Source organism: Protomyctophum parallelum (genome assembly GCF_964188405.1).
Source record: "Protomyctophum parallelum genome assembly, chromosome: 22".
Lineage (NCBI taxonomy): Eukaryota > Metazoa > Chordata > Actinopteri > Myctophiformes > Myctophidae > Protomyctophum > Protomyctophum parallelum.
This window is the reverse complement of record NC_139714.1, coordinates 10,081,479-10,105,147: the sequence shown is the minus strand read 5'-3', so window position 1 is coordinate 10,105,147 and position 23,669 is coordinate 10,081,479. Positions and strand designations below refer to the sequence as shown.

The 23,669-nt window shown below is 44.1% G+C and overlaps 2 protein-coding genes across 3 annotated transcripts in view; one reads left to right on the top strand and one right to left on the bottom strand.

The window, feature by feature from the left end:
- The window catches only part of tmem178bb (transmembrane protein 178Bb), a gene marked incomplete at both ends in the record, with an annotated part of 129,257 nt that extends 125,069 nt beyond the window's left edge, over nt 1-4,188 (top strand). The window contains 1 exon segment of the mRNA XM_083757474.1: nt 3,938-4,188. Coding sequence (XP_083613600.1) covers nt 3,938-4,188 — 251 coding nt within the window.
- Nucleotides 4,189-15,306: 11,118 nt separating this feature from the next.
- Nucleotides 15,307-23,669, bottom strand: part of LOC310853382 (CCR4-NOT transcription complex subunit 4-like) — a 44,993-nt gene continuing 36,630 nt past the window's right edge. For both annotated transcript variants that reach the window (XM_083757701.1, XM_083757702.1), the window contains one exon: nt 15,307-16,741. In XM_083757701.1, coding sequence (XP_083613827.1) covers nt 16,392-16,741 — 350 coding nt within the window. In that variant the 3' untranslated portion in view covers nt 15,307-16,391. The remainder of the gene's footprint in view (nt 16,742-23,669) is intronic.

The window sequence follows — 23,669 nt, the reverse complement described above, 5'->3', positions numbered from 1 at the left end:
ATTTTGACTTGCACGTTTGAATACCACTGTTGTGCATTAGTATACAATACACAAATGTATACACACTCGTGATGTATATTTCCTAGCAACTTAAGAGAGAAGAGTCTGACGACGGACAGGCCAATGAAAGTTTCCAAGTCCATTTTATTATCAGAGAGTACAAAGACAGCAGATCACAGCCATGGAGTGATCACAGTGGAGTTTTATACAGATCAGAACAAAGAGATCAAAGGGAAATGGCAAAAGGTGGTTGGTTCCCAAACCCCCCTGAAGTCTAAAGTGGTCCATGCATGTCCAAATAAGGTATGGTCACCAGGGAGCACAGTAGGTGTAGCTGCTTGCAGCTGTTATCAGCAAGCCATCTTTTAGGGCCCCTAAAAATCCCTCCTGCCCATGGATCCTGTTCAAACATGCCTGTCTCTCACTCATGAGAGACACAAAGATCCACTTTAGTTTATTTAAGCTATATTATTGTAAATTGTGATTTCCATATACATCACTCGCACACGGAAACAGACTTCTCCATTGTTCACACACTAATCTGCTCTAACACACTTAGGGCTCCATTAAGCAATTCATATAATATGACATATAATATTACAGTTTTATGAGCTGGGGGCGTGTTGTATGTCATATTGCAATTTTGGGCATGTTAAGAAGCGCTTTCGACACACCGTGGATTGCGCAAAACGGCCTTGAATTAGTCATGGGTGTGTTTAAGGAGTGTTTGAGACGTACCCAATCAACATGTCCGTACTATTCTCTTTACCAGTCAGCTGATGTCACATACGGAATGCGCACTTTGGGGATCGTGGTATTACATTTCTTCAGGCTGGCACCATAGAAGACATGACATGACTTTGTCACATTTGGGTTAATTATTCCTATTGCACTGCATGCTGTCACCTTTATGCCTCAAAATAATTTGTTTCTATTGAAAAACACCAGTAAAATAACGTTTATTATACTTTATTTCATTCAAGTCATGATGAAGGAATGAGTTGAATGCTGCTGCTTAATGCTGTGCCTGTGGCCCCGATGGTATATTGTCTTCACTAGTAGCATTTTATTGTAGAAGACTTGAATCGGGTGTGATACAGCATATGAAAGCAAACTTCCCAAGGATTATGGAGATGTTTTTATATACATTTTTTTATATAACCTTATATTTTATAAGGTTGAGAAATGAAAGAATTATGGCCGTTTCTAATGGCCGTTTCATTTTACAAAAAAAGACCAAAAAGAGGCTGTTGCCATGTCTCATAGAAACAAGTAAATAGGTCTATAAAAATAAGCGCATATAACAGGGGTCTGTAACCTATTTTAAATGAAGTGCCATGTTTTTATTTTCTAGATAGTGAGTCTGCCATATCCAGATTAATTTTAATGACACCACATTAAAATAAAAAAACATATTTTGATTGTCCACAAATATAAAGTTCTTCCTTCTTTTTAAATATGTTCTTGCACATTGTTATAATGATCATTATATATCCCCCTGCAGTCAGAGTTCATAGTTTTAATGAATGAATGTGATGCATTGTGAGCTGGTATAGATCTGCAATTTTCAAAAGTAATCTTGGAAAAAAAATATTTAATTTTTGGATTAGCCGTCCTTAGTTGGGCAAATGCATTCATCTGGGGATCCTTGACATGGGAATGTGCTGTGTGAGGATCACTGGTTTAAACAACATTAGGAGAAAAGCCCAAATAACCACTTTAGAAACAAGAAAAGCAACCACAACTAGTACAACTAGTCAACTACCAATATTTACAAGCAACTTTACAGAAAAAGAAGCCGCTTATAATAAACAGACATGGCAACACTCCAGCAGCCTCCCAGAGCCGCTCAAGTGTAAAATCAAACAGTGCTTTTTGCGTTCATGAGGTGGTCAGACTCACGTCTAATCGTTATGCGCTGAGTGTTTTTAGGTCAAGGGGCTTAATAGCAAATTGCGCAAAGCGAAAATAATTAACATATGGACACTCCCACAATGCTAAAATATTCAGGAACGCCGTATGCCATATGTGTGTACGTGCGTTCAACACGGGCCGATATGCCTTTCATAATACGATTGTGCGCAGAGCGAGGGCAATTTATGTATTACCCCATTGTAAAACGGATCTTCAAAATGGCACCCTTAATGTTCTCACTGACATTCTATGCACTGTACGACTTTTGCCACTGCGGGAGCCAAAGCACAGACTCAATTAAGATGGGGACGGGGATTATTGCTGTGCCCTTCGGTCGAATAACGAGCAGGCAATTAAAAAGCCAATTAGGTCCAGTGGTAATAAAGAGGGGGGGTGGGGGTGGGGGGGTGGGGGGTCCGATTACAGTGGCCAAAAATCCCAGCCAACACACCCAAAGGGGCACATGGGGCTTGAATAGGAGGCCAAATTTAGCCTCTCTATCGACACTAAATCAGGCAAATGAGCACAGCCACAAAGCAGTGGATTTATTTGGACGGAACACACTGTGCAAATGATTAAAATTATAGAAATAATGTCTTTGAACTACTGTAGCTGAACAGAGCCAGGGTAAGGTGGTCTGTGCTTTGTTAACCCATTCTGACCGGGCACCCATTTTGGTGTTGGCATCATGTTATGCTTTAGCTATTGAAAAATAGCAGATCTACAAGCTCATATCGCGCCACCGAGTGGCGCGATATGAGCTCTGTAGGTCTGTAGGTCTGCTATTTTTGAAAAAAATCGAAGAATGACTGACATTTTTAGAATCTGATCTCAGGTCAGAATGGGTTCATCAGACCAGTGTGTGTCCGGCGGAAACCTCGTATGAATCTGATCTCAGGTCAGAATGGATTAAAGGCCACGGGACGTGTTAAAGGGCACGGGTGTTTGTTCACCCATGAGTAGCCTAACAGGGGTGTCTTACTAACAAGCACTTATTTTTGAACAAAACAAAATATCTCACCACCTGTAATATAATGAATTCCAAAACGAGGAACTTCCACATTCGTTAAAAATGAGTGTAACATTGTATCGCTTTGACTTGAATTCCTAAATAGCACGTATACTATTATAAAGAGCTTAAATGAGCCATTTGTAAGTTCAATTCCCCCATGCAGGAGTTGCACTCAGCCATGCCTTACAGCCATGCTATTTTAACACAAATAATTACTTTATAGTTCAAAGGGGGCATCAAGTGTGGTACAGTGTGTACAATCAGTTGTGTTTGGTGCTAACGCTAACATTAGTGTGCATCACTAATGCCGAATATTTGGCCCGAATAGGCAGAAAATATATCACCGAATAGTGTATGCAAGTAATGCATTCAAAAGAGCTGAATAAATGTTTTATGGACCCATAATAGTGATTATTTTTCAAGTTAAGTTTTGCCATAACCATTTATTTTGCCATAAATCAGGTAGCTTTAAGGTACGGCCATGACAGCAATGGTAGGAAAATATATATATAATATTAATCATATTTGGATATTCGGTATTCGGTTTTCGGCCAACTGTTTCCTATATTCGGTATTGGCCAAGAATTTCCCTTTCGGTGCATCCCTAGCTAACATAATAATAATAATAATAATAATAATAATAACGAAGAAGAACAACAAGAAGAAGAAACAAAAAAACCTCCATGGGCTAAAAACGGCCATAGCCATTTGCCCATTTTGCCTTATATAGGTTGTTAAGGGTATACCATCAACTATTTTAGCATTCACTATGTTCCTCTACTGGGATTGCTTGTGACTTTCGATATGTTTGTTATCAACATATTTATGAAACAAAAAGGTTGAAAGCGTTTCTGTTCCAATTTGTTTGAGGTTAACCCCTATAATGCCTATACTATTTATACTAAAACGGATACAAAAGCGCAAATAAAAACACAAACGCGAAAGAAAATGTAATTCTTTGCATTCTTTTTAACGTGTCTCCCACTGTGCCGTGTGTTCCCGTACATATAGGAACCTTCTGCATCATCTCCCTGTGCACCTGCGTGGCCGGCATCAACTTCGAGCTGTCCCGCTACCCGCGCTACCTGTACGGCCTGCCCGACGACATCGGCCACGGCTACGGCTGGTCCATGTTCTGCGCCTGGGGAGGCCTGGGCCTCACCCTCATCGCCGGCTTCTTCTGCACGCTGGCGCCCTCCGTCCAGCCCATCCCCCGCTCCACCTGCCCCAAGTCCCGACAGGAGAACGGCACGGTGTGCTAAGAAGCACTTGGGTTCTCGACGTCGTGATGGGGTCCCTCCCGGGGACCGTATAAGGGGGTCCACATTATACCTCCTTATACGGGGATCTGTAACTCTGAGAGGGTATACGAATGGAAACCAAACCCACGTTCGTATACCTTCTCGGAGTTGAATGAACACAAGAGGGTTTCGCGGTGTCGATTGGGTGTCCCAAAGAGAAAATGAAATTCTGTTTTGTGTACACTCTCAGAGTTACAGACCCCTACGTGTCCATTTGGACCCCTGGTGGGGCCCCTGGACCAGACGTTGAGAAACGGTGTTAAAAAGGGGGGCCCGGTTCGTTACCCAGAATCCTCCTCCGGGGGGCGGCATAAAAAATGAGATTATTAACATCCGACGACTCAAAACACAGATCCACGAACAAGACAAAACGGACCCCCGACAGTCTCCATGCGTTTCATCCATCTCTCTCATTTCCACTCTCTCTCTCCTGGTTGCAGAAAAAAAAAAGTTTCTTCTTTTTTTATTGTGTGTGTTCAAAATAACAATGGGTGTGTTGATGATCTGCCTATCTTGAAGACAACAGGAAAAAAAAAGATTAACTAAACCGAGAGAAATATAATCAACAAATCAAAGTTGTGCTTGTTTTAATGTTGTGGAGCGGATGCTGAAATGGATGTACCATGACATGGCCTTCTCCGCGGGAAAATGAGATGAACATGGCAAGGGGAGGGGGGACAACGTACTGCAGAGACCCTCTAGACGACAACATCTTGGTGGTCTTAAGAGGAACAGCGTGAGCAAAAGAAAAACAAATAACCGTGAACACGAACCTACTGTGTGTGTGGGTGGAAAAACAAAGCAAAGCAAACAGTACTGAGGTGTAAATGTCCACAGTGTTTTAAAGTGATAGTTCCCTCAAAAGTACATTTTTTCTATCGATTACTCACCCCATGGAGACTTGAATTTGTGGATTTCTTTTTTTTTTGTCGCATTCCTAAACCAATAATGTGATGACACCTACTACCTACTACGAAGACACCAAGAGTGTCCTCAAATGATTGGCTTACCGAATACGACGAAAATAAAAAAAATATATCCATGAATTCAAGTCTCCATGAGGTGAGAAATAGATAGGGGAAAAAAAGTCTATTTGGGGGTTTACTATGCCTTCAAGAACGACTCAGTTGTCTCATGGAAAACTTGGCCCCCTGATGAGGGACTCATGGACGAGGAAGTGGGCCGAGTGACTTGCCAAAATATGGACAAAAGGCTGGGACTGAGTACCATCGGTTTACTGTACAGTATGCAGACTTGGGGAAAGTGGGGGAGCGAGGGGACGCCTCGATCTCGCAGTAACCCCACTGTTGTACATTGCTGTACAGAATAATTATCAAGAGAAATCACAACCAGGAAACTTTCATGTCAGTAAACATTTTCATTTCTTTTCTTTTTATTCTCGTGTAGAGCGTTACTCTAATCCTCTCCCTTCAAGCTACCCCCTCTTGCCCCCCCACGTCCGATTCATCAAGCATTTTATACATGAATTCCTATTTCATTCCGAGTGCGATGTGTTTGTGAACGGCTGTATGGGAAAAGCGACTGACATTTGATCGATTTGTTTTCCCCCCATTCTAGTCATAGAGATGTGTGTGTGCGTGTGTTTTGCAGTCTATATAGGGGGAGAAAAAACTAAACAAAAAACATAGTCAGTTGAAAAAAAATTATGACAATATAAAGTCAAGCTCTGCCTTGAGGATATATATAAAAAGGTAAAGGCGTTTTGGTGAACGGGGGACAATGACGAAATGGAAAGATGCAGTATCCTGTTTCCAACTGCACACCCGTACTTCTGCCTTTGTCAACGTGACGGGGGACTCACCCGGTAGATGAGGTTGACAAGGATGGGCCGTTTGCAGCGGTTCTGGTCTGGAGAGGGCAGTCGTTTTGCAGATGGGTAAAAGGGGCAGGGCAGGGGGCTGAAGCCCCCTTTGACGTCTACGCGTGCACGTCCCTGGGTGGGCGAGTGGGGGGTGAGGTTCAAATGTGTAGCACGGCTGTCTTGAGCATGTCTGCGGAGGCTGGGGCTCATTGCATCTCATGGGAAAACACAGCGGCGGCTTTATTCCTGGAGACTACTGTGTACATCATTATCTCTGAACGTTTGGAATTTATATTATGCCATCTCTCTTCAGCACAGCTTCTCCCTCTCCTCTCCGGCTCCCATTTGTTTTTGTTTTGTTGAAGCCGGAACCTGGCCAAATGTTCCACCTTTTAAGGGGGAAAAAAGGAAATGCAAGGCAAGTTTATTTGTATTAGCACATTTTATGCAGAAAGGCAAATTCAAAGTGTTGTGTAACAGTGCATGCGCTGTTACAGAGAACAACAGTAAATAAAAGGCCCATCATTCTCCCCGACCTAATCCGAACCTGTCGAAATGGAAGATGAAATATGGAAAAATCTGAGATTCCTCCCCCGTCAGTGTCGGAGGATATTTAAAACGGAATGTTTTGCTGCACATAATGCAAGATCATCACAACATCATCTCCCACAACTGCAAAATACTCGCAGAGATGCACATGTCCTGTTACTTCTCTCGCCCAGACTTCCATTCAGCAGCTAGTATTTCCACGTCCCGACTCCTTGGCTGAGCGGATATGGAGCCTGTTCAAAAAGCCGATGTTGATGCATGCTGTCATTTTGTCATGCTCATTTTCTCCTTCCCCGCGACCTCTGCAAAACATCACGTTATAGCAGGCTTCTGGGGACAAGAGTGGCTGTAGTGTACGACGTTATATCTCGAGATCCACAATACGATTTGATATTGGATGTTACACAATTTGTTTACATTTTCGATTCAAGCTTTTTAACCGCTTAAACCCTATGCTTAGTTGAATGGTATTATGATCTTGAAGTGGGGTGCAATCAAGAATTTGATGACACGGATTTGGTTGCCATTACCATCAAATCTAATCACACAGACTTGGCTCTCCAAAGACCTCAATTATGTATTTGTTAATACAGTCGAAGTGATTATAAGGAGATCCATAGGGTGCTTTAAAAACAGTTATGGGAAGAAAAAGTAAGGGGGGGGGGGTAAGCTTTGTGGTCAGCCTATATATAAATGTCTCCACTTAATAAATGCTCCTTTGGACAAAAGCTGATAATGCAACTGACCGTGAAATTACTTGAAGTTCTTTGGACACGTTTCAAGAGCTGTGGTGTGAAAAATAAAGTTTAAAACTCTTCCCGGGAAGAATGAAACCCTCCTCTCCAGAGAACATTCTCCCCCGGAAAGCACTGGCATGCAGAGATTTGTGCTATGCAGTTGATGACAATGAAAGAAGAAATTCTCGGAAATAAGCAGAACCATATTGGGCCTTTATAAGCACAAACAACCTTACATAAGATAGTGCTCCACACAATAAGATGTCAAGAAGGCCAGAAACTGCAGACACGTGCACACAAGACACACAATGCACAAAAGCACAGCCACAATGGTTCCTCGACCCTTGGCTTCTCACCAAGAAACGCTCCCTTTCCGAATGAAACGCAACAGCCTTCGTTAGAACGTGGGCGGGCCCCCGAACACACCGCTGATGATTCTATACAATATCACATACGCACGGCACACAAAAAGCACATATTGGAAGAATAAGCTGAAACGGAGACACCCTCTGATGTATTTACATTTTACACACTAGACTTCAGCACGCCACACGCCAAGCTAAAAATCTTCAGAGTGCCCCCACCTTTCTCCCACATCAAAATGGAGTTGGCAAAAAGGAAAAATATGAATTTACAGAACAAGAGGCTCTCATCATGAAAATAGCTTAGACTGTTATTTAGAATCCTCGATTCACCCAACTCACTCTCGGCATCACATACAGTACTGTACCGTAGCAACATATGGCAACTAAAAGTCTTGCCCCAGTAGCGCTGTAGGAACCCTGTAGAGTAGAAGAAGCCTCATCGGTGTCATTGAACTATTCCATGAAAACAGGGAACTCAGGACCATTGTTCTACAAAGGATCTGACCACAATGATAATAATAATAATAATAATAAAAAAAACAGAGATACTGCAACTTCCATTTTGGAACGGACATTAAAAACAGGATCTATCAAACCTTTAACATCAGTAACGTGTCTGTTGAGTAAACTTATATAAAAAAGAACAAAAAAATAAGAAAGAAAAAAGAAAAACCTGGAAATGAAATGTTCAACTGTGGAATGTAAAATCATTACAAAATAAATCTCATTGGTGTGTTTACTAATGATGATTGTTGTGACATGTTTTAACTATTATGTGCTGGGGTTTAATCTGGTAAACTGTAGGGCCTGCATCAGTGGTTTATAGGGCTGTACCAATTAACTTAATTTAGAGACACCGTATTGGGTATGAGTTCAAGAGAATAATGAAGAAGCTGTTTCTGGCTCTGGTGGTTGAGGTCTTGAGGCCTCTGTGAATGGGAGGGGTGACCAGTCTGTTGTTGGGGTCCTGGATGACACTAAGGGCCTTAGACCGGCAGCGTTGCTTGTAGATAGACTCAACTGATATGGCAAAGAGCCTATAATACGCTCACCACCCTCCGCTCTGAGACGGTCCAGTTTCCATACCAAGCTGTAATACAGTAGATGAGTGTACTTTCAATGGTACAGCGGTAAAAGTGTTCCATGAGGGGTTAGGTGGGATAGCTTCACTTTCCTCAATCTCCTCAAGAAAAAGTGGGCCTTCTTTTATCAGGATGCATTTAGCGCCCAGGAAAATTTGAAGCTGTGGCAACACGCTTCACCTCCACCCCATCCATGAGGATAGGAGCATGCTGCCCCCTTCTGCTCCATCTGAAGTCCACAACCAGCTCTTTTGTCTTGGTGGTGTTTCGGGCGAGGTTGATTTCAGTGCACCACCTCAGCTGGTCCATATATACAGTGTAGGCACGTTTCATCGTTGTCTTTGATGAGGCCAATCGCTGTGGCGTCGCCTGCGAATTTGATGAAATGGTTTGAGCCGTGTACAGGTGTGCAGTCGAAAGTGAAGGGGGATTAGAAGAGAGGACTCAGGACGAGACCAGTGTTCAGGGTGACGGTTGAGGAGGTGAGGTTACCTATGGGGTCTGTTCACCCGCTGGGGTCTGTTCACTAGGAAGTCAAGGATCCAGTTACAGAGCAGGGGGTCAATTAAAAGGTCGGTAAGGTCTTTAATCAGTTTGGAGGGGATAATTGTGTTGAATGCTGAACTGAATGAATAGCATTCTCACACAGGTGTACAATATCCAGGTGAGAGAGTAAAATGTAGGGCTGTAGCAATGGCTTCCTCCGTGCTCCCGTTTTCGCGAAAGGCAAACTGGAACTAGGGTTTGTGAGACGGTGGATTTCACATGAGCAAGGGAGGTTTGCCGGGAGGACAGCTTTGGTGGCCGTATCCTTATTCTCCCTATTAAAAGCGAGCATAAAATGCCTTTAGGGCGTTCACCACAGTTTGGGAACCTCTGACTTAAGCAGCAGGTACAGTATGAGAGACTGACTGCAAATCTGGTGTGGGAAAAAACGCCACAATTAAATGATTTCTCGAACGTCGTCCTCGATTTAAATCGTTCCCATCCAGACGGCAACGGGAGATAAAAGCAAAAGCGAAGGGCACCTAAGATGAAACACTCCCGCCATGCATTAAGCCTGAGGAGAGGAGCGACGGGGGACACATGGAGCTGAAGAGGCATTAACAAGAGACGAATAACACTGTTTGTTGTTTCTTTCGTTGGCTTTGAGGTGAGATATTTTTAAGAGCCCCGTTGGGAGACTTTTTCTTTCCCCATCTCTCTTGCAGAATTTGGTAATTTATTTCACTGTGTTTATCATTTAATCTTCTTTTTTTCCCCCCTCCCTTGCATATATTTTTGTGCCGATGAACTAATCCGTCATTGTGTTCCACATGCAGAGCGCTGCAGCTGTGCACTGCAGGATATCAAAAGGACTAATGGATTCATTAAAAAGACACACTCGTCTATATTATGAATCTATTTATGTTATCATTTTTTTAGTCCCATTACATATTGTCTATGCTCCTGTCCGAGTGCACCAACCACTCAAAATACATTTTCTGCCATTCTCCCATTTAGGAACATTATATGTCAAAATACTTTAGGCTCACAACGCTCACAAAGCGTCGCTGCAATGCGTTGTGAGCTTGTAGCTATCAAGACAAAATCAACTGTACTGTAGATTTAGAGAGACATTACAGATGACTAATATATAACAATAACTGAAACGGACATTTTACTCAAAAGACTGACTAAAACTTGCTGTCAAAATCAACACTACTCACAAGTCACAAGTGAACCAACCTGCTGTGAGCTTGCCATTTGCCTTTGGTTACATCTCTCTGTGGCTTTTATAAATATTCTAGAGCAGTGCCGTTGGGCACTGGCCTACTTGGAACGATGCAAGTTGGAAATGCATGCCCCCACCCAGTTATTATGTCTGTGTCTCTTTTATGCCCATATATGGAGTTCTTGGTCAGGCATGCCCAAATGATGGAGTCTATGCAGATGTCATTATATCATCGTGATGTCAGAACAGGCCAGCTCCATATATGGAGATCTAGGGCCTCTGTCCAGAGCCCGGGCAAATGCCTTTTGTGGTGGTTCTGGACAACCGTGGGTCAGACCGACTTAAGGCCGGGCACTGCACTCCTTGTGGTGGTGTGGACCACGTGTGAAGTCGGTGGAATGAACGGTTCCTGAGTTACGTGGACTACAGACGTACGTACAGAGACTTGGTGCATTTATAGATATAAGATAGTATCAACAATGGCACACAGGTTATTTTTGTCATTTTCCTGAAAAGTTGCAAATACTTTGCCAGCGTGTATCCACCTATATGCTTTGTCCTTTGATAAGGAATGAATAGTTAGTTGAAACAGCAGTGTTGCTACGGTAAGTGGACTAGACATTTTAGCTTGCATATTTTGAACATGCAGTAATACAATAATTATCCCAAATACACTCAGTGACGACGTGCCTAGTTACAACAGGGCCACAGACCTGCAAATCAATTTGTAGCCTGTATGCATATGTGAAAGATAGTTTCAATTAACTCAAAAGATGTGTCCATCATTTAAATAATGTGCAAAAACGACAAAAACTAAAATGCCAGCCCAATTAAGGAGTTAAAATTATGTCCCGGAAATGTTGTTTGATTTTCCCAGCTTCCTTGGCCAATTAGCAAAGAACAGCAGTCATTTTCTGTCGATGAAAGACTCGACAGTGTCACCGCTGAGCGTGCATTTGCCAGGCACAGTACGAGCACTTAATTCGTTCTTGACATTATCTACAAGCCACTGCCTCCAATGCAAGATAAAATTAATTGGCCAACACTGGAAATCATTTGATGTCTGTCCTTTTCTAGGTGTTTCTACAGGAAACTTGACAGCCATCCAAACTTCACTACGTTATCACCAGGAAGTACAGGGTACGTGGTGGGACGACGCCCTAATGAGCATCAATGCATGTTAACCCATTCTGACCCGAGATCAGATTCACACGAGGTTTCCGCCGGACACACACTGGTCTGATTAACCCATTCTGAACTGAGATCAGATTCTAAAAATGTCAGTCTTTCTTCGATTTTTCAAAAAATAGCAGATCTACAAGCTCATATCGCGCCACTCGGTGGCGCGATATGAGCTTGTAGATCTGCTATTTTTTCAATAGCTAAAGCATAACATGATGCTGACACCAAAATGGGTGCCCGTTCAGAATGGGTTAAACACGCCTAGTGTCCCTATTCTGAGGCAAATGTTCAACACAAATAGCCGATTTACAAGCTCCTGGTGTGGAGCAGGAATACGCAGGTCAGTATAAGCTAAAAAAAAGGGGGTGACCCAAAAGAAATAGCACAAGTAATCGTTGAAATGACTACTATTGCAATTTCTTGGGTCAAATCTTAGATTGACTGGCCTAAAAGTGGGTGCTGGAGGCACGTGGCGGCGGCGGCGGCTCAGTCACTTTAGTCCTCTTTTTCAGTGTACAGTATATCAAGTCTCTTCACTAAATATAGTTCAGTCAGATAACTCACGAATAGATTCAACCAATATTTATTGTAGAATGAGAATACAAGTGCGCATATTATATTTTATCTTGGTGTTCCGGCTCTGCTGTATTTTCTCCCTGCTCGGCATAATTAAACAACCATCATTAAACATAAAGAGCAGGGAGATAGATATAGAATAACAACACCCCCATGGGGAACGGGAATAGCAGAGTGGTGCTGGGGTGGCGGTGGGAGCAAACAGTGCATAAAACCATAGACATATAAACGTAGACGCCCTTTTCAAACGTACGCTCTCTGGAGCGTACGTATGTGCTCAAGGGAGGGCAAAACTTTCCCGAGATTCCTTTTACGAAGCCCCGCAGAAGCATGAGCGTGCGTCACAGAGCGCATGTTCGGGTCTGTATGTCCCGGAAAACGATGCGCTGTGATTGGCCAGTAATCACTTGAGGGGCAGTGTGACGCAACGTGCCTTCCACACTTCCGGCGTACTTCCTCCCCCAGTGTAAATTCTTCCGCCCCCTCCTTCAACACGCATCACTCCAATGAACTGCAGCAGCCAATGAGGCATCTATTTATTTAATCTATGCATAACACCACCAGGAAGGCAGGAAGAATCCAGTCTTAGATGAGCTTAAATACCCCGCCCAGTTGGTCAGCTGGTTGCCACGTCAGTGAATGACATGTGGGTCTTGCATAACACTGAATGAGCCCCTTGAGTATACCTCAGAGGCTAGCCATCCAATAGAAGGGTTAGGATATTGAGGGGGCGGAAACAGCGCTCGAGAGCCGTTCATGCAGCCTGAACTGAGACAAGGAAATACAAAACAATCTAAAATAAAGGGATTTAAGATCATTAAAGCTGGGCTGTTGCCTGAGTCCAATGCATTTCTGCCTACTTCCGGTCCAGGACATTTCTGCCTACTTCCGGTCCCAGTTGGTTGTCCCCATTCCCAATAGAAGCTCTATGTAGGAGAGCCGCCATTGGACTGGCCCCATGAAGTGAACGCAGTTTGCGTAACTATATCTAAGGCTCTGGTATACCTGACCGAACAAACTCTGCAAGCTACGCATCATCAGATCTACAAGCTCAAGTTTGTAGATCGGCTATTTTTGGCGAATGTTCCCCCCACTTTAATTGCCCGGGGTTATTTTAATCCATTACATTATAGCGCCCATTCGATTTATAAACACGGTTACACGGACCACTTTTACCGACTGACCGGATGTTGTTGTGAATGTGTGTGTAGCAGCTAACAATAGCCACACCACTAGAGTCAATCTACAACAACGGGAGGAAATAATAAATCTATCGCGACTAGCGACTGGACTGCGGAGGGCCGTCAAACACAGGATATTTTTTCATAATTAGACGGGATGATTTAGATCACTAGTTATTAATGTTAAGATTTTCGTTTTCGTCGGCTAAACAGGGGAGGGAGTTTTTCGATGACGTCTCACTCTTACGCAACATCGAGGATTGCCCAACAGGCGCTTCTAGGCTGTGGAGCGCTGCGATCCGTTTTCATATCAATAAACTTCGTATTTTGGACAATACTTCGACCTGGGCGTCGGGCGTTACTAATAGAAAGGACAAAGAACTTCGTCCTGGGCGCTGGGGGTGTTAACACTGTAATTAAACCCCCAAGTATATCAATTATTTTATAATGGAAACTAAAATTCTCTCCAATATTCCTCATGACATATTGTATCTTAAGGGGGAAAAAAAATTGACATTTATATGACACAAGGTGCTATAAAGTAATTCAGGGATGCCGTGGATGGAAATAATTTACAAGGCCTCTCCAACTCCTTTTCCCACCATCCCCGGTCTGAATTAGAAATAGAAACACGTCCCTAACAGTTAATATACTGCTAAGCAAGATTTCAGTAGATCTGGTACACTCTTCCCAATCTAAAAACATCAAAGTTGCCGCACACACACACACACACACACACACATCCCAAGTACCAAACTTTCGGAACGATGCAAGTGCCTTATTGGTCGGTACCAGAAAAAGGACTGTGGCATTTCTGTGAACTAGTTTCTTAATCCCCATGCATTAATACCCGCTTAATGTTATTTTATTATTGGTATTATTTGTTACTCACTCTAGCTGTATGTTTTGTCTGTAATCTGTTCAGCGTTTCATAACTTCTATCCTGCACTGTGGGACCCCGTTCAAATGAGTATATAGGCTTTAAGTGCTTAAGCCAACACCGCTTTTACAACTAAATTAGCATGGCAGGCATGTATTTCAGTGTACCAACGTTCTCCTGGAGCTCACTGCCTCCAGTTCTGGGATTGTTTGACCTTTACGCGTCATTTGCATAAGAGACAAGAGTGGCTGACAAATAAGAAAGCAAACAATGCAAAGTGTCATGTTTTCTCTTTTATTTCGAGATGTCGTTTTTTGTTTTTTTTTCCTTTTTCTTCCAGACCCGTAGGTGCGCAATTACTTCAGCGCTTCATTTTAGACACACATATTTAGCATTGTGTAAACCCCTTTGTTAGACTGCATCAGTGGCTTCATTTTTAATAATACTGAATACTGAAAAAAAAAAAGAAAGAAAAAGAAAAAATATATATCAGAACCTTACACAACATGGGGGAGGGGGGGGGGGGGGGGAGAGGAAAAAACATATTTGTTTTCATATTTTGTGGGGCGGGGGTCATGATTTGTAATTCACGTTAGTATTTGCTTGAGTTGCCCTGAAGAACCACTATCCCAGTGTAAATGTAGTGTTATGAGGTCAAAGTTAAAAAGGAGTGGAGGAATCACATTCATTCATCTGTAGAACTACCAGACGTCATCTCCCAAACCTGATTTTGCACAACGGCGAGTATACATTTGACTTGATAGCGAGTGTCAAGCAGCTGCCAAAATCCATGTTAAAACGACCTAAAAAGAAAAGAAAAAGCACTACATTTGAAAAAAAAAAGAAAAAAATAATTCTCATTATAATTTAAATTTAATTTACTTGCCCGGTCTGTGCCGACTCCAACCACCTGACACATGCAGTATACATATTCCTGGCATTCATTCAGCTGAGCAACCCAGTGAGCTCTTTTTTTTGTTCAGTAGTCAAACCATTAAGCTCAATCAGGACAGAGACTTTTGTTGTTCCGTGCCGGTGGCCAGCAAGTGTTACTGCCACACAGTGGCACCACATTTGTGCTATAATCTTTAACTCTGTGCTGAGAACGTTCCACATCTATCGATACGCCGTTTTCGCTGTGCGACGAGTCGACGACACGCGCACAAGGAAGCATAAAACCAGGCTCATCTCTGGTCTACTCGTAGAGGCACCCCATTTGAACTAGAAAAGGCACTACCCTCTGATACAGAGGCCTGGCCGTCGCAACCTGCTGGGATGGACCACCTCCCATCCCTCCCAGGTAACACACGACACAAGACTGTGACCACCCCTCTCACCGTTAGCAAGACTAGAAGACAATGGGGATGGACCGGCAACCCCTTCAGTACAGTGCGAGGCGTCTTAGATCGCTTCCCAATGTACTGGCTCAGCAGAGGATTCATTTCTACTCTTCACTTCCTTTCCCATGAATCCATGATCCTGTGAATATGGAAGAAAAAAAAGAAAAAAAAAAGAAAAAAGGAATCCTCAATTACTCACAGACCTCCTTCCTCGCATGCTGCAGCACAGACCTCGACTGCTCAAAAGTAGCGTTTAATGCAAAGTCGTTTTGAAGGCGAACGTGTTGGCCTTAATTGCTCAACGCTTAAGTGTATGTACTGTAAATTTACTGATCATCTAATTCTGTGTGATCTGGAACCCCCCCCAACCTTTGTTTTAAGGTATTAAAATAGTGCGAACACGGGAAGTCCCTGAAAACTCTGAACGTGCCTCGGTAGTTCATATCATCAATAATGCTGTTGGACAATGTTTGGCTGGGATAGTGGACTTCAGTCCAATAACAAAGAAACAAAAATAAACAAGCTCAGAAATTGATAAGGAGGAAGGAATAAAAAAAAATAAAAAAAAGTAAATCTTGTTATAATTGGTTAATAGTTTGCTCACGGTTTGGTTGAATGTTTCTTTGTAGAGTTAAGTATACGTTAAAGGGTGGCGTGCGTGTGTGTGTGTGTGTGAGCACGCCCCGTGTGTGCGTGCGTGTGTGTGTGTGTGTGTGTGTGTGGTTTTCACAAGTCCCTAGTGGCGGTCCATAGCAGCACTCTGTAGCAGGTCTGTCTGGCTCTGGCCTGGGGGTCTGAAGGTGCTCTGGAAGCCTGGAGGAGGGGAGTGGAAGCGGCTGGCTGGGTTGGCCGCGGCCGGAGCCGGGTAGGAGTTCCAGGAGGCTCTGTGGAGAAGGGGGGGGATCTGGCCCCCGTAGCCGCTGTGTGCCGTGTGCTGCTGCTGCAGCTGCTGCGGGGGGGGAGCTGTGGTGGAGCTGGGCGGCGGCGCGTCCATCTCTGTGAGGGTCTGCAGGGACTTGAGCCAGTGTGGGGGATTGTCGTCCTGAAGAGAGTCCAGACTGTTGCCCGTGGCTGTCGCCGGGATCCCTGGAGAGAGGAGGCAGAGAGGAGACAAGAGTCAGAGAGACGCAGCGAAAGAGAGACCGTGAGAGAGGGGGCGTGACGGAAAAAGAGAGACGGACGGCTGTTGTGCGTGCGTGCGTGTCTTCTTGTCCGTTCTCTCCTCAGGTACCAATCTCCTTCCCCCCTCTGTGAGCTGCGGTGCGAGTTGATTTTGATCACACCAGTGTTCAATCGGCTCGTCTGGGTCTGTGCTCTGCCTAGTGCCTGGGGGCAGAGCACAGACGGGGCGAGTGGGGCCATCCGGCAGGACTGTCCGTCACCTCAATCACAACTTGTGACCAAGATCAATATCTAAGACAGCAGTTCCCAATCTTTTCTCGATCAGGACCCACTTGAAAGTCTTGAAAGCATTCGCACGCCCAGCCATCTGACCATTTAAAATGGCGGCCAGGCGCACTAGACTAAAAAGGGCCACTTCACCCCTTTTTCAACCAGATCTTATTTTAATGATGTTTAGACACAAGAAACACTTTCCTGGGGTTTTTGTGTGTGTAATGTATTTTTAGATATTTTAGTATTTCAAAATGCCTGTGAAAGAGACTGACCGCTTCACATATCTCGGGAGCATACTTAGCAAAGATGGTGACATCTGTCTCTCTCTCCAACTCACATGTACGCACACACACACACACACAGTCTGTCTGTCTGTCTCTCGCTCACACGCACATGTGAGCGAGCGTCACTGGATTGGAGCAGCTCGGCAGGTGAAGGAATATATCCATTTGAAACGCGATTTGGGCTCCGCCATGACAGTAAACACAAACTCTGCGCGTCACCACACACACAGACATGCACGCACACACACTCCTCTTCCTCCCCCACACTGTCTCACACTGCAGGGCAGGCAATCTGCATACAAGCAGACCGACAGTTCTTCTCATTCTCCCCCGAGACTACATGAAAAATAACGGCATGACGCACCATGTAGTAACGGTAACAAGTTACTGAATTTAAAAAAATAAAGCGTTACAGCAACAGTTACTGCCGAAAATAACAGCGCTACTGTAACGCGTTATTTACGTTACGTCCCAACACTGGCCAGGATGTGAAGAAGTGGAAGTGGGGGTGGATTGGACACACCCTCCAACACGCCAACATCACCACTCACTAGGCAAGCACTGGACTGGAATCCACAGGGCAAGATCAGTGGAGAGTGAGGCAAAGACGACTGGACTATCGTGGGCCCAGCTGCAGAAAACTGCTAAAAAAATTAATAAGAGTACGATGGCGGGGTGTGATTGCGGCCCTATGCTCCACCCAGAGTAATCTAGTAAGAGAGTGGCGACATGCTTTGATCTCGCCGCAAACATTGGAACTATCCCATTGAGATAGAATGAGCACTTCCGCATTCCATTGTTAGAATGGGAGTCAACGCTAGTGTCGCCACTCTACTAGATTACTCTGGCTCCACCTAGGATCCTACAGGAATAAATAAAGTAAGCCAGGTGATGTCAGAGGCATTGGTCTCACTTCCTTCCTTGACTACATGTTGTTGTGTCAGTAAGACAGCCCTCCCCCTCTCCACAAGGAGGAGCAGTGCAAGAGAGGACTTCAGACTTTCCTTTTTAACAAAGCAATTTTATAGCTTGCCCTTTTGTTTTAAATGTGTTCCCTTTTCTTAGATGTTTTTAGTGGTGGTGATGCCTCTTATGTTTTTATTTGCTCATTGTAGCACACGAATGTTAAGTGTGTTAAGTGTGTTAATAAAAATCCATTATTATTATCACCAACAGATTATGGTCATTGTAGGAATTCAGCAATCCAATTTTTCTGGCTATAAGGTGCGAATTTCAAATTGTGCTACGGTTATCTACTACAAATATTAACGTTGAGTGACTGCAGTTTCTTCGAGCGGTGAAATGTCCCTTTAACACTGCAGTCTAACGGCCGCGTCAAGCCGCAGTGTTATTCCTTCTTGCTTTTTAGACAGACTTTACTTCGTTTAGAACGTTCTTTTTTTCCCCCCCGCCATTCCAGTTCATTCCTGAAGTGTGTTAATAAATTATTTTGTGCATTTGTTGTCCTTGACTCCATTTCCCCCCAGTTACTTCTGCAGTGTAACTACCCTCTCTTCCCCTATACATTTTGGGGACGTAACATAGACTTATGGCTCTTTATGGCGGACCATATTTCACAGGGTCTGGATTTGTTTCCCTACAGCTCGGTTTCAGCTACTGCAAGGTTCACAGGGGACCGTACCTATGTTCCCTCAGCTCTATGTTCCCTCAGCCTACGACAACCTACCTCCTCCCTCACCCTAACCCTAACCTCCCCCGGGGCAGACACCTAAACCTAACCGCAACCCTCTCCCGACCCGCAGCGCACCCCCGGGGCAGACACCTAAACCTAACCGCAACCCTCTCCCGACCCGCAGCGCACCTCGGGGCTGAGGGAACATAGGGCTGAGGGAACATAGGTATGACCCCGTTCACAGAACCTAATTCGGGCCCTCCCCAAAAAGTAATAACAGGGCTTCATTTGGGAAAGTGTTCCATCAACTCAAATGCACATGCTAGTCATTATTAATTCAACTTCAATGTCCCTTCCTGCAATGGAAAAAGGGATGAATTTAAACGTAAGAGAAAATAAATTGTGTTTGCATGCAATTGAATGTCTTGCTATTTATGCATTTCATTGTTTGTGTTTTAATGTTTGGCGACTCACACATGGAAATTACACTAAATCCGGCATTATGTACCCATAATCATGTAGGTGACACATAATCATGTTGAGTGTTCATCAACGTGAACTGTCCCTGCCTGCCAAATGAACACAAAGTAAAGTGCCTTTGCTCTGGAGTGATCCAACTGAGGTGGAAAATAGCCGAAAAATAGCATATCTACAAGCAGATCACAACACATTGTGAGCTTGTAGTTCGGCTAATTGTCTCCACCAGGCCGAAGGCATGGGGGGAGAGTATGTTTTGCACTCCGTCCGTCCGTCCGTCCGTGTGTGTCCGTGAGCAGCTAATCTCCGGCACCGTTAACCCGGTCGATGCCAAATTTTGCACACACACTCCCTGTATGCCAACGATGAACCTCTGCCCCAATTTCCAGAACGGCCTGTTATAGCGCCACCAGGAGGCCGCTTTGTGCAAAACAAGTTTTTGCACAGTACACCTACAGATTTTGTCCAAACATCGCGCAAATTGGTACACAGTCTCTCTAGTTCACATCTGGCTTTTAGAGCGCCACCAGGAGGCCGACTTTTGTAAAACACATTTTTGGATATTACTCCTCCGGATTTTGTCCAAAAATCCCGCAAATCGTTACACAGTATCTCCATAGTCATGTGCTCAAGACGGATGTGTCCGATATTTCATATTCCATCCTAATTGGCTAACATTGGCTTTCAAATTTTGCAGGATTGGCCTGTTTTGAACAAAAAGCCTCAAATCATGAACGCAGCGTGCAATTTGACGTGAAATCTTTCACACACTTTCCTACTAGGCCGAGGAATATAGCCCACCCATTTCACATTGGCCTGTTATAGCGCCACCAACAGGTGGATTGTGCATGCGTGCGATCAACACGGATCTGCACCATTTCCCATATTCCATCCTGATTGGCAAAGATTGGAACAAACAAACAAAAAACATGTTTATATTACTCCTAAACATTCCTATCCTCCTGGTGGAGACCTGTGCCCAGAAGGGCACTTTTTTCTAGTTATGAATTGATTTGGTGTATACGAAAAAAAGACTAAAGGGGTTTAAGTGGTTAAACCTATTGTATACATTCAAACCTCTTGAATTTTGTGAGCATGTCTAGATATATATATAAAATAAATTATAGAACTTCAGTTCTGGAATGTTTCAGAGTAATGGAGGATTCTGGTCACCCTTTGTGGTGGAGAAGAGCCAAGACCGAGGCGGACATATTGCCACTATAGCATTTCAACAGGCCGAGTTCTACGCAGCAGCAGCAGCTACGTGTGTTTTGCGACTGCCAGATTATAGGTCACCTATACTGTGATCACCACCGGATTGATCTTTTCGCCACCGCCTGGTCCAAAGCTGACGAGATCAGAAGGCGAGGGCGTCGGGCCATCTCCTGAGATTGTCTTTTCTCTGCTCCAGGCTGGGGCCCAGTTCAGAGAGAGACTGGCATGGCATCGAGCAAAGTCACTCAGGCGGAGGGAGATCGATCGGGCCGACGTTGCACCGCAGCGCGGTAGGACGGAGCTGGCTCGGCACCGCCGTAGGTCTCTCTCACTACAAAGGCTGCAGCCACCACTTTAGTGGTGAAACACAATAGCATGATAAAGAGGAAATCCCTGAGCTGGCAGAGCAGCTGTCCTGAAACCCAGGCCATTCCTCCTCCTGGCCACTAAGGCACGGGTGAATGAGCTCAATTCTCTTTTCAGAGCTCGACTCGCACATCGGCCTGGTCGATACATTATTGGCCATTATTTGACTTTATTGACAACTAGGCGATAGGCAATTAGGCAGCTGATACGTCTCAATTGGCGTCCTTGTCATTGCTATCTGGTGATTTCATTTAACTGATCTACAAGCTTGTAGATCAGCTATTTTCAAATAGCCCTGTATGTGTGGCTATTTTTTTTAAAACCTTTTGAATAGGGCTTTCAATAAATAAATAAAAAGTTCAGTACATTTTTACTACTGTATCAAGATCTGACCCAAACATTTGGCATTGGTCAGGCTCTACTCATTTTAACCAATTCTGGACTTTTGGTGTTTTTACTAAGCACAGATCTTTGAATATATATTCTTTCAGAAGACTTTGTGTTTTTATTTCGACGTCAGGCCTAAACGGGTTAATTTTGCCATCACGTGGATGCAATACAGGCGACGTTAGTGACCCATGCAACAGAGTGGATGGGGGGGGGGGGGGACTGTTCCTAATGTTGATGAATGAGGTGGGACCTCAATCACTGCCCATTGACTCTGTACTCCGTATCCAATAATCACCACGGCTGTGAGAGATATAGAGCACATTAAGGCTGCTAGTGAGCATTGGGAAAGCCATTTAGCTGCAGTGTTATCGTATACTGTAGATACCAGCCTTGCATTTCAGCACAAGCCGGACTATTCTTAGCCTAAATGCCCTCTCCTGGTGTATGCACACAGCCATAGGTGCAAAGCAACTACGTACTATTTTACTCTATACGAATACTTGGGATATTTCACTTTCTTAAAAAATTTTGGTCCGTTTTATAGGCATTTAAAGCGAGCGAGGAGATATGTTACAATTACAATTTAGGCATTTAGCAGACGCTCTTAATCCAGAGCGACTTACATTTAAGCAAGAACAAAAGCATGGGAATACATCACATAAAAGCATTTATCATGAAACATGCGTAAGCTAAGAAAGTAACAGTGGAATATCTATATAATGAAACTATACATACACTATACACTACTATGCTATACATATGTACTATGGCGTGCTGTGACTATATACAATACAATTATAGTGCTGTCTACATAACATGCTATAAGTCTGTGTTAAATGCTATCTAAGCCAACAGAAATGATATCTAAGGGGTTAGGGTAAGTGCTATGGGCCATGATGGAGTCTGAAAAGGTGGGTTAAACATTGGCTGTTGATGTTGTTACATTTACGTAAAAAAGATGATAATACTGTACGCGTGCGTGTGTTAGGTTTGCGCAACAGTGACAAACTTGGTGGTGAAAAACGCTATTTCCGTGCTTGGACGGACCCAGGGACACAGCCAGCCAGGGACACACATTGCAGGGCTCTGGAGTGGCTGCACCAGTCAAAAAACACACGCAAAACTAATAACACAAAACGTTTGCATGCACGCGCTATGAGGGCCCCCCAAAAGAATACCAGCCCAGAGGCCCTCGTGGGGGTTAATCCGTCCATGGCTCGACCCCTAGTGGCCTGTTTGCATCGCTCCAGCTATCATGGATGCCATCTTGAAAATGATGCCTCCATACTTATCTATTTAACATCTTTTTAAATCAGGAGTTACCAGGGATCTTTCAGAATAAAGGCACTAGAGTGTCCAGCAGATGAGGCAGAATTTACTCTGAAAAGCCCCGCCCTGCCATTTTCCATTACTACCTTGGGTTACCTCGTCCGATCTCCCTTCAAAGAGTTAATATTCCAAACGAGATGCTTGATTAAGTCAGAAATGAGGACAGAACATTGCCGTTCTGATCAAAACCATGGAGAGCCAAAGGCAAATCTTTACAAGTTCCTCCCAACCATCAGAGATGCTCAGATGCTGGAGGAGGGAAGGGCACTACGGAATGCCTCTCAGATGGGGTTAGATTAAAAGCCATCATCGTTACGTAAACACACACAAGCTGAGGGTTTCCGCCGCTCCGTGCCTAATTGCCCCAGAGGCGGGGGGGAGGGGGTAATGAGCATCATTGCTCCCCCACTGGGAGGGCTGGTACCCGAGGCCAGTGGGTGGAGGGAGGGAGGGAGGTGATTCCGCACCTTCAACCTGACAGACATTTCAGTGGTTCACTGGTTCTCAAAGTGGGGTCTGGGTACCCTCAGGGGGTCCTTGAGGGGGTTCAAGGGGGTCCACAGGTTAATATAGCATAAAGAGATTCTGTTCGACCCACTTCAGCCCTATTTAGCTCTTTTTCAGAGGGGGTCTACAGCCAAATGCATATTCATTTGGGGGTCCAATATGAAAACGTTTGAGAACCACTGATAGATTAGTCCATGAGTATATATTTTTGCCACAAAGCAAAGATTTTCAAAACATTCCCTAAAACAAAATCTATAATTTACAAGGAATTACAAATATGAAATAAAAATAGGAAAATTAAAGAAATTCCTTGAATTAGAACAAAAACAATTAAGAGAACGTCATCATGGACACTGTCTGGAACAGCAGGATGCGCCATCGATCTGAACCAGAGCTTCCCCCTCCTTGTCATTCACAA